The sequence below is a fragment of the Sander vitreus genome, chromosome 17 (assembly GCF_031162955.1).
Source record: "Sander vitreus isolate 19-12246 chromosome 17, sanVit1, whole genome shotgun sequence".
Lineage (NCBI taxonomy): Eukaryota > Metazoa > Chordata > Actinopteri > Perciformes > Percidae > Sander > Sander vitreus.
The window spans coordinates 9,182,755-9,198,222 of record NC_135871.1 but is presented as its reverse complement, the minus strand read 5'-3'; the positions used below and the strand labels follow the sequence as shown (position 1 = coordinate 9,198,222).

At 40.7% G+C, this 15,468-nt stretch overlaps 2 protein-coding genes across 2 annotated transcripts; one reads left to right on the top strand and one right to left on the bottom strand.

Annotated features, from left to right (window-relative positions):
• The first annotated feature begins 3,645 nt into the window (after positions 1 to 3,645).
• neurog3 (neurogenin 3) lies at positions 3,646 to 5,029 on the top strand. The gene has a single exon (XM_078273728.1). The coding sequence runs from the start codon at positions 3,646 to 3,648 to the stop codon at positions 4,300 to 4,302; it is 657 nt and encodes a 218-aa protein (XP_078129854.1). The 3' UTR covers positions 4,303 to 5,029.
• On the bottom strand, positions 4,789 to 14,349 carry pdlim1 (PDZ and LIM domain 1 (elfin)). Its single transcript, XM_078273275.1, has 7 exons — positions 14,057 to 14,349; positions 12,839 to 12,990; positions 11,758 to 11,842; positions 10,443 to 10,627; positions 7,073 to 7,221; positions 6,660 to 6,777; positions 4,789 to 5,404 (listed from the first exon to the last, which is right to left on the bottom strand). The coding sequence occupies exons 1-7, from the start codon at positions 14,285 to 14,287 to the stop codon at positions 5,218 to 5,220; spliced, it is 1,107 nt and encodes a 368-aa protein (XP_078129401.1). The 5' UTR covers positions 14,288 to 14,349; the 3' UTR covers positions 4,789 to 5,217.
• Between the last annotated feature and the right edge of the window lie 1,119 nt (positions 14,350 to 15,468).

Genomic DNA, 15,468 nt, shown 5'->3' with positions numbered 1-15,468 from the left:
ATATACTAAAACACGAAATACGGTATGCCAAATATTTTCTGCAGATTAGACACCATTTATCGCAGAACTATTGGATTTTTATACTTGAGATTTTTAAATCAAAAGCCATGCAAGAAAGAACTCCTGGAATATGAGCTTTGCGTAGAAAAGTCTAATCTTCAATGGCTAAATTATAGATTTAAAAATGAGGGTTTTTAAAAATGGTTACATGTCTTCTTCTGAGGATTTCATCCATTTGTAGAAAATTATTTTTGTCCACAAAGAACCACTAATGAACACGAGGTTTAACCGTAAACAAGCTATCAGAAGAAAGAAAAAAAAACCATGCTGCATTAGTTTAGGAGTGAAAGAGGGCGACTTGCAGCCACAGCTCTATTCGTGCTTCAAGTCTTTACAAAAAGACAAACCGTGTCCATAGGACAGCTATTCCACTGTAATTGGTGTACACTGTCTTCTAAAGCTGAGGTGAGAGGTACAATGCATTGCCTGTGAAAGGGAACTCCAAAGCACATTAAAAGTGAATTACTTCTTGTGTAGAGTGTGTTCGGGGTCATTCTGGTCACGACGCGCGCACCTCCCCAAAAGCGCACAAGTCTCCAAAGGCGCACTCCATACTTTTTAAAAGGCAGTCACATTGTTGAGGGGTTCCACAAGAGGTGTACATATGGCATCCGGGTTGCAATTAAATGTTTTTAAGATGTTTTTTCTTTCTTGAAGAAGTTTCCTTTTTCTTTTTTTTCTCTGCCGGCAGCTCTTTGCCAGAAAGAAGAAGAGGAGGGGGGCAAATTGAATGGCTTCGCTGCTAGTTTGGGATGACAACAATCTGGTCAGCGAGTTGTTGGACTTTGATTGCCCCCCTCAAAACGTCCTTCAAACAAAAAGCTGAAGACGAAAATAAAGCCCCACCTGGTACCTCTGTTTGCTAAAATAATAATAAATAGATTTCGTTTAATAAATAAGCAAAGGGGATTGTAAAGTGAAGTAGTAGAGGAAGTATTAATCAGCAGCAGCGGGCAGGTATCACCTGCTCTGGAGCTTGCTCAGTTTATTGTTAAATATTGTTAAATCACTTTTCGTACCAAGTCTGCTCCGATATCTGCTATTTCCACAGCATCTGGGCGCTTATGTTTGCCTACACTTTGCATAACAAGCAGGACGCTACAGCACAACTGATAAAAATCAAGGAAAGAGACTGACAACTTCAAACCCACACCTGTCCATGATATCCGAATATGGATTTGGCATCAATGACTATTTGTAAAGTGGTAATATTCAGTTTACTTTAGACTTTTCCTGCCTTTTATAACAGCAAGGCACCATCTCGTATCTCACTGGTGTATTTGTCCAGTTTATTGAAAGCATATGGTTATCAGATTGTTCCCAAAACACATATTTAGACAGAAAGTTAAGGAGAGCTTTTTGTGATCCTTTGTTGGCAATTGTAAATCATGTTTGAGCTCTGCCACACTCCCCCTCTCCCCCTCACCAGAGCTGAAACGTGTCTGCATGTTGTTGACACATTTTACTAATCTTTAACTTTCTAAAATCAGAGTTACATTATAAAATCTAATGCGCCCCCGAGTTGTGGCGATAGTGGGCATGTTTTTGGAGATGTCATAGCGCGCACATCTAGGCTCACATTACAGAAGAAATCGAGCTTTTATTGTTGTGGCACACAACAAGACCCTTTGTACTATCAGTTCACACAACGGGTTTCACCCTCTCAAATACTCTATGGTAGGTGGCCCCATGCGTAATTGTCTTTGTCCAACTACCTGAGCTTTGCGCTCTAACGCATTAAGCAAATGTTTGTCCGAATATATGTGGTATTAAAACTAATATTTTCGTTGATATAGATCACATTTTCGGAGCTTAACAAAGATATAATGAAAATAATTTGACCAGTACAGTAAGGACCAACATGCAGCAGCTTAAAGTTCTTATATGCCAACCTCACCAGGTCATGTAATATGCGCACAATCAAAAATACGCAACAGCTGACTTCATAATAAACTGCTGTTGTTTGTTCATGAATTTTTACTACTGTGGTGCATTTGAAGTTGATTTTAGAAGCCAGTTTGCCATGTTACCATGACTACTATGTACCCTGCACGGCATGTGCCAATATTTTGAGTGCGTAAAATGTGGTATTACAAGTGTCCTTAAAGATAGAGATCTGATAACATTTGCAAACGCAAACTCACAGCTCGTGATTAAAAAAAAAATATATATATATAAATCTGGAGAGAAATATAGTAATGGATTTAATGTTATTCCACAACATTTGAGCAACACAGATACGAAAACTTCCCAGAGTCTCTTTATCAACATAGAGACATTGTTGATGCCAAAAAAGTACTGACATTGGCATTGAGAGCTTCCAATAAAGCTGAACACTGTACCAGGTCATTCTTATAGAGCTTGGTTGTGGATGAATCATTTCTATGTTTAAAAAGAATACATATATATTTATATTTTTTAATATATCTTTAGTTTATGTTAGCACCTTTCTTTTTATGCTTGGAACTCTCCAGCTCATGCACTCTGGCTGAAATCTAAATGGCAAAATGCAGTCCAGTTTGGGGTCTGAATGATAATCTCTCCGTTGTTTTTTAGAAACAAGCGTGTCCTCACTAAACCCCATAATACCTACCTAGACATCCAGCATTGGCTCTGTGAGATGAAGTAACGACTGCGTGACTGACAGGATGTTATTACTTTATAATTAACAGTTTATATATATATATATAGAAATATATATATATATATATTTATATATATTTATATATATATAGAAATATATATATATATATATAGAAATATATATATATATATATATATATATATATATATATATAACAGTTACAATAAGATCCCCTAAGAAGCAGCTCAGAACCAGCAGTGGTCCTGAATGCTCCCTGATTTTAAAGGCAGACTTTTGGGAAAGGTCAATTAAAATGTGCTTTATTGTTAACCTGGCATACATATATGTCACTCTACCACGCACATGTATTTGATTGAAAATTACAAAGAATACACAAAGAAATACAGCAGTTCGAAAAATGAGAGAGAAAAGGGGGAGAGGGTTGAGGACGCGCTGCCTGGAAGCTGATTGGCCCACTTGACAGGCGCTGTTGATTCAGGCGTCCACCGTTCAAATAGATAAGATAAAGGCCATATAAAGTAGCAGAGATGCGCATCCATCCCTCACTGTCAGCTGCACATATACAGTGTCTGCTGCCTCCAACTACAAGAGGATTCACAAGGACGACTGGCTGTCTCTTTATACAAACATCACCTGTCAAAGTAAGTGCAAATATAGCCATCCATCTGAAGCTTTTCAAAATCTGGTATTTGATCTTTTCCGTTTTGATTTTCTAGATAGCAGTGCAGTTACATGTCTCTATTTAATCACTTTAATAATTTAGAGGTGAAAACCTGCACTGGAAATAAGTGAAATCATTTCAGCTCAGCGGAAGACTTACACATATGTTGGAGGCGTACTGAAAAGAGTTGAGAGAGTTCAGAAGAATCTTTAGAAACAAAACATGATTGAATTACTATTTAAGACGTTATTCATGATTGCAAAATCTTGTAAAATGTGTGTTATGCACCAGAGTTTTTATTCTATTTCAATTTCACAGGATGTCTCCTAAAGTGCCGTGCGCCCCCAATCACCTGCGCACATCCAGAGACTCATTGACGCTCAACAGGTTTCCTCAGACTGCTCGCAGCCCCGTTAATGAAGCTGGTGACACCTCAGAAGACTCCAGTGAAAGCCTGACGCGAAAACCACTGACTGTTACCGGAGATGAAGCTTCCTCAATGACTAATCTAAAACGCAAAAGCAGATGTGAGAAGTCTGGACAGCGGGGCAGGCGCAGAATGAAGGCCAACGACAGAGAGCGCTCCCGGATGCACAACCTCAACTCCGCTCTGGACGCGCTGAGAAGCATCTTGCCGGCACTGCCCGAGGACGCCAAGCTGACCAAGATCGAAACTCTGCGCTTCGCCCACAACTACATCTGGGCTCTGACCGAGACTCTGCGCATGGCCGACCAACACGGACACACGCCGCAATACCTGCCGGTGGCACCTGATCTGAGCAGCCCGACCAGTGTTTCATCTGCAGAGTCCGGTTATGTGACTTCAGCTGACTTTGACCCAAGAGACTGTTACACTTCCACTCATCAAACCAAGTATACGATTTCATCAAGAGATCAATCCAGTGTTATCCCGGTTACCTTTTATTTGAAGTCATTCTGTGGTGAAACGTATGTCAAAAACAGTTGGCACTGTTGACTTTTCATAATCTCGACTATGTTTTTATGAGGAACTCTGAATGGCTGGCCACATGAAACAGAACAGTGCTGCTGCACTGCTCTCTATGAGTGGTACACTTTCTGGCATGTTGCACTTCCAGACACATAGTGATCATTGGTGTCAGAGCAGGAGTTTTCCACCTGCAATCAGGGGCAAAACCCTTGCAGTGACATCACTGATTGAGATCCTAATTGGCCAGAAACTTAACATGCTTCTGCCCATACAGCTCAGTGCAGCAGCGTGTTCTACCTTCGCTGTAAATGTATTCTTTAAACAGCACTTAAACTCTGTTCACAAAACAAAATCTGTACTTTACAAAGTAAGCCTTAACTGTCATTTGAGGCGGTTTCTTTGTTTTAGAATGCGATTTCATGACCATGTAGCACAGTTTTTGCAGAGCAATCTTACAATCACAGTTTCACTAAAATACCATGAAGCACAATCAATGATGACAATAGAATTGGATTAAGCTAAAATATTTATTTGGTAATGGTATTCAAATGTGTTTTTGCTGCATAAAAGTCTATTTATTTAATAAAACTGTAGAAAACATTGTTTCCATGATTCAAAAGAACATACTGAACATGTACGAAGACAAATATTACTTAAACACAGTGGCTGTCTTTCAAATGAACATTTTTTTAAAGGGAGAGAAAAAAATGAATGCCATCATCTCATTGTATTCATAGGTTTTCCTTTCGTAGATGCCAAAGTCAAATGTGCAAATCAACATTTTCAAAGATGTAATTCTTTACTGTCCTGCCTACCAGTGACTGCCCTGAAGCATAATGCGAGAGAAGACCATTTTATAGTATTAGGAGTAGCATGAGCTAAGTTGTAATGTCTTGGATTATTTAAATGGCGTGCAGTCCGAGGCGGAGCTTAGCGAGTGCTCTACTTGGGGAAGACGGTGACCACGTCGTAGCCCTCAGGCGGGGTCACTCGCTCGCGTGCGTGCTTCTCACAATAAATCTGGTCCTCCACAAAGAAATGTCCCTTCTGTTTTAGGTTGATGTCGCAGTCTGTACAGGTGTAGCACTCGGGGTGACGGAACTTGTCCCTCAGCTTTACCACCATCCCCCTGAAGAAGAGAGATCACATTCATTGATTAACACAAAATTATCTAGTTATCCAGACACTAATTCGCGAACTGGATTTAAATGATTTGGGTCAGTTTTCAATGGTATGTGCACTGCAAAAGGTTAGGAGCTACACTACATGGCCAAACGTATTTGGATGCCAGAACCTTCCACCCTTATGTGGATTGCTGAACATCAATCATCAATCTGCTGCTATTAACTGCCTCCACTCTTTTTTGGACAGGTTTCCTACAACAGGTCTGCACCTGGCTGCAGGGATTTTACTCCCATTCAGACACCAAAGCACTAATGAGGTCGCCCGCTGATGTTGGGTGATGAGGCCTAGCTCGCAGCTGGTGTTCCAGTCTATCCTATGGACCTGGCTTTGTGCACGGGAGCATTGTCATGTTGAAACAGGGGAAGGGCCTTCCCCAAACTCACAAAGTTGCACACTATTGTCTAAAACACCACTGTATGCTGTAGTGTTGAGATCTCTCTTAACTGGAACGAAGGGGCTCAAACCATGAACAAAATGCAACAGACTAAACTGTGAACAGGGTGTCCACATACATTAGCCCTTATATCTTAAATGTTTTGGCATTTTTATGCCTATATTACAGACAGTAGACAGAAATAGACAAAATAGTATTTTGTAACACATTATGTTATATTTCTTTTTTAAAAACACACACTTTGAAACAATTCTATAATCAAAAATGGGCATTGACAGCATCTGGACCTATAATTGGACCCCAAGTAAGTGGATCTTAACTAGATTTATGTGAGCAAAATTCCCTAATTATTATTATTATTCTGCTGAAAAAACATCCGTCACAAGTAACTACACATATTCTAAGGGATACTGAATCCAAAACAGTAAAGCCAACTCTAACAAAATGTTTTAAATATGTTTTGGGGGGAATCCTCTAATGTAGCAACAGCAGAAACAGGACTTTCTGCCTTTATCTTAACCAAATTCAGCCACAAGATGGAGACAAACTCCAAAACAGAGACGACGACACTCTGGGGCCCTTTGTGTTCAATCACAACATTTAGACACAATGTGGACATTTTCAGTGTTAAAACACTAAGCGGGATAGGCAGCAGTGGTAAGCAGCAGCAGGGATCACTGGATCTGGGCTGATACTCGAGGTTTGGAGTCACATGAAGCCATTAATGGCTCTGGTACACGTCCTCAGTGCTGCAGGATAAACATGTCATCTGTTAAACAGTACTGAGGAATCATAAAATGCTTACACAATCCCGGATCCACATTTGTCACAAGAAGGTAACTTCTCTGTGTTTCCCACTGATGATCCAATCTTTGTTGCGGGTGCTCTCACACTCCTGAACCCTGACGGTTTATCAGGGTCACCTACAGACATCAGACACACACACACACACACACACACACACGCACACACGCACACACACACACACTTTGAGCTTTCACTAAGTCGACACATATCTATAATGCTTCTTTTCATTAGGGATTCGTAATTTTAAGCAGTGGGTCATCAGGAACGAAAACAAAAAACAACCCCAAGAAATTTTTGTCCAATTAAAAGCGACAGATAAAGTAAGTGTGTGGCCTAAAGCTATACATTGTAAACGAGTAAAGCGTGATTACTCTTTGAGGAGAAGCTGTGGGTAATACGCAGAATCCGTACCTGTCTCAAGGATCTCCTGAAGCACTTTGAATGAAGCCGACTGTCGCGGAGGCTCATCAGACTCTTGGTTCTCCTGCAGCATCTTGTAAACCTCTGAATCTGCTGCGACAGGCGGCCGCTTGCCCGTCTGCGATGGATCTGACGGAGCTCTACAAAAGCAAGTGTGTACATTTCAATATGTCTGCAGGAGGCACAGGGTGCAGACACGTCAAACCATTCTTAGGAGACTGTAAGGGAAATTGGAAGGAATTTGATCATACATCATGTTAACTTCTCTTCTGTTTGATCATGCTGAATCCTTTACAATGTGACCTTTAACTCTTCTAAATCTTGGCCCGATTGCATAAACTAAGGCACCATGTGTCATCCGAAGATCCTGACCTTTAGCTTTTGAGCCCTTTGTCTTGAAAACAAAGGCATGCAAGCTACTAACTCAAAGAGTCCAGAGGGGGAGGACCAAGCCATGGTAGAGAGAGCATCTTCTATTAGCCTGGAAATCCAGAACCAAATCCGAAAGAGTAAGGGTCTGGCATTGAGTAATGAAAATGGCCCAACTCGAGGGGCGGCACCAAGCATGCACTTGAAAATCTCACTGCACGCAATTGGATAACACTACAACCAATCACAACAATACACGGGGTGACGTATCCAGAGCGTACCCATACGCTTAGCTACCAGAGGAGCTAACTGGTAGATTAAAAAGTCGTCATCTGTTTAGCTCGTCTCTGGCCCGCCTATATCAGATACACCGATGTGATTGGTGCAGCTCGGCTACAAGGGCATAGTTAATGAGCATCATTACTCATTGCCAGAGTGACTCGCAGAGCAAATTCAAATTGTGCTCTGGCAAGAACTCTGGATTTCCAGGGTAAGCTTCCATCCCATCAGCGTTTTTTATTACTAACCAACCTCTCTATCGTGTGCCATGCTCTGAGCATTAAAGGACAATTCCGGCGCAAAATGAACCTAGGGGTTAATAACTGATGTGTAGCCACTCTGTCACTCTCTGGGACATGTTTTCATGCTAATCGAATGTGTTCGTAGCTTGAAACAAGCTAGCGCTGACCCCTGATTAGCTTACAACGCTAGTATTCGGGGCACAGGGAAAGTAAAAACAAATCGCTATTTATACCACTAAAAAGGCTCAAAATATCACCACACTTCAACGGTAGCATAATGAAGGTCCCTAAATGTTAACCGAAGCATTGAGAACATTGTAAGTGTACAGACAGTTTATTTAAAAGATAGTTTAGAAAGACAGCAGCTCCCAAGACGGAGGCCGCCTGTATACGAGAACGCGACTGTCTTTCTGAACTATCCTATCCACATTCGATTAGCATGAAAACATGTCCCAGAGAGCGATCGAGTGGGTACACATCTGTTATTTAACCCCTAGGTTAGTTTTGTGCCGGAATTGTCCTTTAACAGTGTGACAATTCTGTAAGAGATTTGGGTCATGTTCCTCGCTGTCAGAGTGGGATTACAAAATTGCCACGACAGAGACAAACAGCAAACACTGTCTTTCGTGATTCCCGATGTCGATACATAAAGAGCATGACGATAAAAGTCAGAGAGAGATCATAAAACCTTTGTGCATCTTGCTTATTTTCACTAGGACAAAACCCAACAGGCCTGAGATCTAAGACTGTCTAATATAGTCTAGAGTTTTGTTTCTCTTAATATTGTGATATAGCTTAATATTGTGATATAGTTTAATATTGCGCTAAATCGTCATCTTTTCCTGGTCTTAAAAGGCGGCACAATTTTCTAAAATGATCTCACTAAAGCCGAGTGAACACCTCCTCATATCCACATTACTATGACTTGTAGAGACATGTATCCCCCAGCCTTTGGGAGTCGGCCTAATTCTTGCAAGCTCAGTATGTGCTGAGCAAACTAATCAGACACTAAGAATCCACTTATTTCAGCAGTTAGAAGCAGAGCAAAATTGTGATTCTTTCTTTTAGGATTAAACATTGGACCTCTTCAATCAAAGTTTTAAAATAGGGCTTTTGAATAAACGTGTTTCTTCGTGTTAAAAGTATGTACAGTAAAAAGTAGCTTCAACGTTAAAAGAAAAAGTAGTAGCTTTATAATGTTTCAACCAAACGGACTGTGAAACATAAGTAAAACACATCAATAGGAAGCGTGTGACATGGAACATTAAGCAACCTCGAGGGGAGTGGAGCATGTTGTTAGACTTTGCCCTGCTCTGTCTGATTTAAAGTAGGGGTGTTGAAATGAATCAGATAATCGATGCATCGGGATGCGGACATGGACGATGCTGCATCGATGCAGTGGCCCACCATAATCGATTATAACACAATGACCGGAAACAAGACCTACGGTGAGTTGTTGTTTTTTTTTAGTAAACTCTGGGTACACAAACAATGTTGTCAATGCTTTTGTTAAATGTGTAGAGCCCCTGGTGATACTTGGAGCAAAGTTTCACGTTGTGTCGAGCCTTCTTAGCGTTTTAAAAATAGTGATTTGGAGGCTAGCATAAAAGTGCCCCTAGCACTCCCATTCAAAAGGCCATTTGACCGAAAAACGAAAATTCTGTAAATCTTAAAAGTGGCGATTCCGTCCTAAATATGCTTTTAAAAAGAAAGTCTGACTCGGGTACATTCACAAAAAGACCCTAGGTTGCATTTTGGCGAGAATTACGCTTTAAATGTGCCTGGAGTTGAGTGGCATTCGGTCGGTTGCGGTCATCAGTGTGGGATGTGGCCCATGGGCGTCCACTTCTATGCCTTTCTGTGACTCTTCCGGTCTCTCTGTAGCTCTGTTGCAACCTGCTGATGACACACTGTGACACTCTAAGCTCAGTGGCCACTTCTGTCTGAGAACATCCTGTTTGAAGCCTCGCAATGACGAGGTACTGTTGATCAATTGTTAGGTGTCGTCTTGGTCTCATGATGTCAAAATGTGAACAGCATGATGAGGACTGTTTAAATACCAATTCTAATTGAACCAGGAACTTTATTGGTCGATTCATGGATCAAACACCTGTTGTGAATTTTGCCGTTAAGCCCGTTGTTAGAGAACAGCAAGTTGTGCAGAAAGTACTGAAACACTGAACTGTTGGACATGCGCATTCAAACGTTTAGAGACGGTCACATTAAGTTCACCTATAAAGGTTATAGTGGATTTTAGGTTCATCCTGAAATTTCTCCCGAAAGCCGAATATCCCTGACTTTTTGCGAGTAGTGTATAACACAATAAAAGGAAAGGGAAAAGGCCAAAAAGCATAATAGGAGCACTTTAAGGTCTTCATTTGCTTTGGGGCCCGTCTAGACTCAATCTTCTTAAAAAATCTCGACTTGGACCACTTGGTCTAAAGTGGGGTCATCTCTAAGGTGTATCTTACTTGTTGTTGGACTCATTAGCTGTGGCTATGGTTTTAACTTCGTCCACAGCCGAGTTGAAGTCCTTGATGTTCTCTGAAGAGTAGAGACCCGATGGGCTGTTGTACTGGTTGGTCACCACTTTGGAGCCAAAACCAGAGAACGGCAGAGCACTTCTGTTGTGGGACGAGCCTATGTGTTTCACCTCCTGTAAATGAATGCAAAAGTATACTGTTAACAGCTTTGCGTGAGTAACCAAGCAAAAAGGTAAGGTGAGTGCAGAGATTTGTGAAATAACTCGCACACTGTCATGCAACACTCGTAGCGCAAACTTGATGCAATGGTGGTCACAACGTTTGACACCTTCAGATGAACTGGAACTTTGAATGTTTTTTTTTTTTTGTGTTTGCACATGTACAAACACAACTGATATCATGACAGTTTGGAAGATTACTTAATATTTGAAAACACCCAACCTCTAGTGTTTTTAAAAAAAATGAATGCAATAATGTTGCAACTGCACACTTTGAAAATCTGGGACTTGAAAATACTGTGTTGTTCAACTGAAAACGTCAAAAACGTATGTGTCTTCAACTGCTGCTTCTAGTTTGACTCAATGTCGCACATCATTTAGCAGGATAATATATGACTATGGATCCTGCCTTAATTATAGCTAACTGTTTTTAAAGACCAACACGTCATGACACTGGCATGCCATGAGAGTGGGCACATAAATATCGCCAAATCTAGCTCATGCAGCACAGTGGGAACACGGAAATGCCTCCAGATATAGCTCATGCTTCAAGCATCTGACAATTACATTGCAGAATACCCCAGAGTCTCTGCGAGCAAAGAACCTGACAACACTAGCATTGACCAAAAGCCTAAAAAGTAGAATGGTTTAAAGTAATAAAACGGTGAAGAGACATCAAAGTGACAGACTCCAGAGAAGCGTTTGAATTGTGTGTGTGTGAGAAAAATGCACAACATCTGTGAGCCTAACACACATCACAACGTTTCCTACATGGATTCAAACTTTGGCCGCAACTTTTCACTCATCGGGGACAGGAACTGAGGCTTGCGTCAGAGCTTGGCTGATAAACTACCGTCTCCTAGGAAACCTCCTGTTGGGAAGTAAACAATGACTTCATCGTTAAAGAAGAAAGAAAAAAAAAACCCACAAGGCTTTGTGGGCGCGGTGGGAAAGGAGCATGCAGGCTTCCAGAAACTATGTGGCTACCTGTAAAGATTCCAGATTTCAAGCTAAATGAGAGAGTCATTTTTAAAAGCTCATCTTGCTTTGATATTGAGACAGCACACACACGCACGCACACACACCTTTGGCTCTGATGCAAGATTCATCTTGTACGGATGTGTCCTCCCTTCCTCAGATGAAAGTGGCGACCACAGTTTAGTTTCAGACCTGCAGACCAGAGGACGGATAAGAAGCCTTCATCAAAAAAAATAATCGTTCACACATTTGCTTTAAATACAACATGCCCGTTTTGCTTTTGACCTGTGTAGCTGCATATGAACATGATATTATGCCTGTGTCTTTGAATGCAACAGACCCCTTGCAGGTATGTTCTTCTGCTCCGGTTTCCTCCATATTTTACCTAACCCTGCATGCCTCCCTCTAGGCCTGCACGATAAATTGTTATAAAATCGCCATCTCGATTCACCCCTGTTCACAATTTAATTCTTAAATGACTTTGATTTTTATTTTTTTTCCCTCTTCAATGAATTTATTGAAAGCATTTGACATTGACATGTTTTAATTATGTAAAGACATGTTCAATGAGTTCAGATAGAGCCTGTATCAGGGCCATATTTAGTTCAATGTGTTATATGTCACTATTTTTGGTAGTCTACTGTACTTAAATGGCCAGTAGGTACTTTATTTACTTTATTCATTGTAGCCTCTATGCTTACAGGCTTGTGGTGATGCGCAATGTGCTATAGGTGCCAAAAAAAATCTGCGTTTAGTACTGCCAATTTGTTTTGTTTTGTCATGGTTCATGTGTGCAATAAAGATTACACTTCGTGAGAAAGAAATCGAGGCAGAGAATCGTAATATCAATTCTAAGCTAAAAAAAAATCGTGATTCATATTTTTCCCCGAATCGTGCAGGCCTCTCACTTGCCTGTTGAGTCCATTTCAACATCCCTGCTGTTTGAAATCATCAGCTACCAGAAAGTTATGATGTATTGCACTGACACAACACAGAATTATAACGTAGCTTTGCATACACACTTCTCAAACTAAAAGATTTCGTTAAAACGAGAGACTTTAAAAAAACCATGAATCAACACCACGTCACTGCCAACACCTGGACTGCAGCTGAGCTGTCTCATATTACTCAGTGTTTTTCAGGCCCGCGGCTATGCAGATCAGACTGGCACATGTTGCTACAACCTACCTGTCTACGGAGAGCACCATTTCCTCTATGCATCCCTTGATCTTGTTCTGCGCTTCCAAGTGAGTCATGTGCTCTGTCGGTTCCCCGTCGATAGCCAAGATCATGTCTCCTATGGACAGGTTGGCCTGGGCAGCTTTACTCCCAGGGGTGACCTACAACACAGGAGACATAACTGATAAGACACTTTTTTTGGCATATGTGCGAGCTTGGATTATAAGGTTTTAAGGTATTTGTACCTTTACAGTCTTCAAAAAATCTATTTCTGAAAAGATTCTTTAAAAAGTAAACACCACTTACACACAAACTAACTTGAATCACGAATATGTGGGAAACACACCTTTGATTTACAGATATTATTCAACTTCTTTTCTAACCAGAGCTTAAATCTACTGCTATATTGTTACACTCTGATCTTCAAGGACCTTAACACACATTTCATTGTTCAGTAAACACCGGCAAAGCCACTTGCAGAGAGGTGTTTTCAGTCAGCGACCCAAGCTAGAGCTGCCTCGAGGGCAGACACTCTATGGCAGATAAAGGCTTGAAGCAGAAAAAAACAGGAATTCCTAATCACTTTTCCATGGGTGGAGTGGAGCGACCACTGGAACAACAGGAACAGCAGCCGCCACTCAGGCAAAGTACACAGTGGAGGGTCATATTCTGATCCATTACTGTCACAGGAGCGCTTTGCATTTATGTACACCATGCTGTTATAAAGTAATAAAATCGAATTGTCCCCTCCACATTACGCTTTTAACTTGAAGTTAAATATGACGACAGCCCAAGTACATAAGACATTCTGCAGACATGATATTTCGACCACTTTTTTGTTCAACCAATACAGTTAACGTTAACGTGACTTACAGTTGCATATTAATCGAAGGAAAAAGGGCATCTCAAATAACATGAAATGAAACAGGGAAATGTAGTTTTACACTGGAAAAGTCATTATTGTCAGTAACGCTAGCTGAAAGTATAGCCCAAAATACCAACAGTGTAACAATAGTTCACAACATACCGACATTCTAACAATAGTTCACGTTAGCTAAATTACATTGCTACCAGTTTAGCCTCTGTGAAGTAACGTTAGCCTTTTGTTAACATGGCTAACAGTCTGTTCTCAGTCAAGAAGAGAGGAAACAACGAGAGGTAAAAGTTTCGTCGTGACAAGCCCAGGTGTGTTATACACCGAGTTACAATGTAGAAGCTAACACTTACCCGGGAAATAGTTAGTGGCTGGTCGAAGTCCTTTCCCCCAACCAACCTGAATCCCCAGGGTCCAGGACCCTGTACTACTACCCGGATAGGCATAACGTTAATGTTGGCTTTAACAGAGTCGACTGTGGGTTTCAAGATCTGTCTCAGAGCAGAGAGCACCAGTTCACTTCCTTCTGTTTTATGACATGTGCAATGATCGATACGAGAGCCAGGAGTTTCACTCCGCAGCATCAGAGGAGGGGGTGGACCGTCAGCTTACAGTTGGTGGACGAATAGATTTTGAAGTTTCCTCGCTGATAAGTGAAATCACAAAGATCGTGTATTGAGAAAATGGATCACTCCGGGATATATGTGTGTGTGTGTGTGTGTGTGTGTGTGTGTGTGTGTGTGTGTGTGTGGGGGGGGGAGGCTGACCAAACCTCCATGATTGTCATGTGATTTGTTCATAGTGGCAGGTAACAATAGGACCCACGACCAAGACTTTTATATTTTTTATTAAAAGACCAAACCCAACAATTAATTGATAAATGTGATTTCAAAGCCCAATAAAAAATATTCATATGTGCCAAAAACTATTAAAACACATAAGCTACATTAGTTGCACTATGACTTGTTCCCTCATATATGGGCACTGTCGTTTGTTTTTTGTTTTTTTGTTTGGAGTCAATCACACAAACACGTCCTGCTGCTGTAGGTATTAATCCGCCGGACTGCATCATAGACTGTATATTATGGACTGCATCTAAAAATAGTCCCCAACAAATCCCCCATACTTCTGTTTGAGTAACATTTGCTAAAAAAAAACAAATTGCAGTGCCCAGCTTAATCAGGACATTTTTGAGGCTTTTAAAAAAAATTTAACAATTATACATTTGGGCCCCATTTTAAGTTTAACACCTTTAGTTGAAATGAATTGTCTTGGAGCCGAAAGACACGTGAGAGACAAATGAAGAATGCATTGCTGGTTGTGGTTTTACCATGGACTTTATTGACAACAAGAAAAAGATAGGATGACGCCAGACTTATCTTTTAATCTAAGAATGAAATTTCCTATGCACACATTCAAAAATTACTCACAACTTTGTATGCTGTGTCCTGATAAAGTATGCAGAAAGAGAGAAAAGAGTCATCTTCACCTCCACTTTACACATAGTTTTTGTAAGGACTTTGTAAGGTTTTTGTAAAATCCATATATCCGAAGCAACACTGGTGCATCAATGCCAATAAGTTAATTGTTATTTTTTTTAAATTGTCATACCTGCCCAGGGACTATGGTGGGAATTAGCAATTGTTGCTATAACCTGGCCCAAGACATATTCTCTTGATAGGTTTAATGTTTATTTGTGCATCCCTTTTTCAAATAAATCAATTTCCATTCCATTCCAATTAACAGGCACAAACAGTGTTTCGAA

Coding starts and splice junctions, on each gene's coding strand:
- neurog3 (XM_078273728.1), top strand. CDS start 3,646: ATGTCTCCTAAAGTGCCGTGCGCCCCCAATCACCTGCGCACATCCAGA.
- pdlim1 (XM_078273275.1), bottom strand. CDS start 14,287: ATGCTGCGGAGTGAAACTCCTGGCTCTCGTATCGATCATTGCACATGT. Junction 10,628..11,757: donor ATCTTGCATCAGAGCCAAAG/GTGTGTGTGCGT, acceptor ATTCATTTACAG/GAGGTGAAACACATAGGCTC. Junction 6,778..7,072: donor TCAGGAGATCCTTGAGACAG/GTACGGATTCTG, acceptor TGATGTCTGTAG/GTGACCCTGATAAACCGTCA.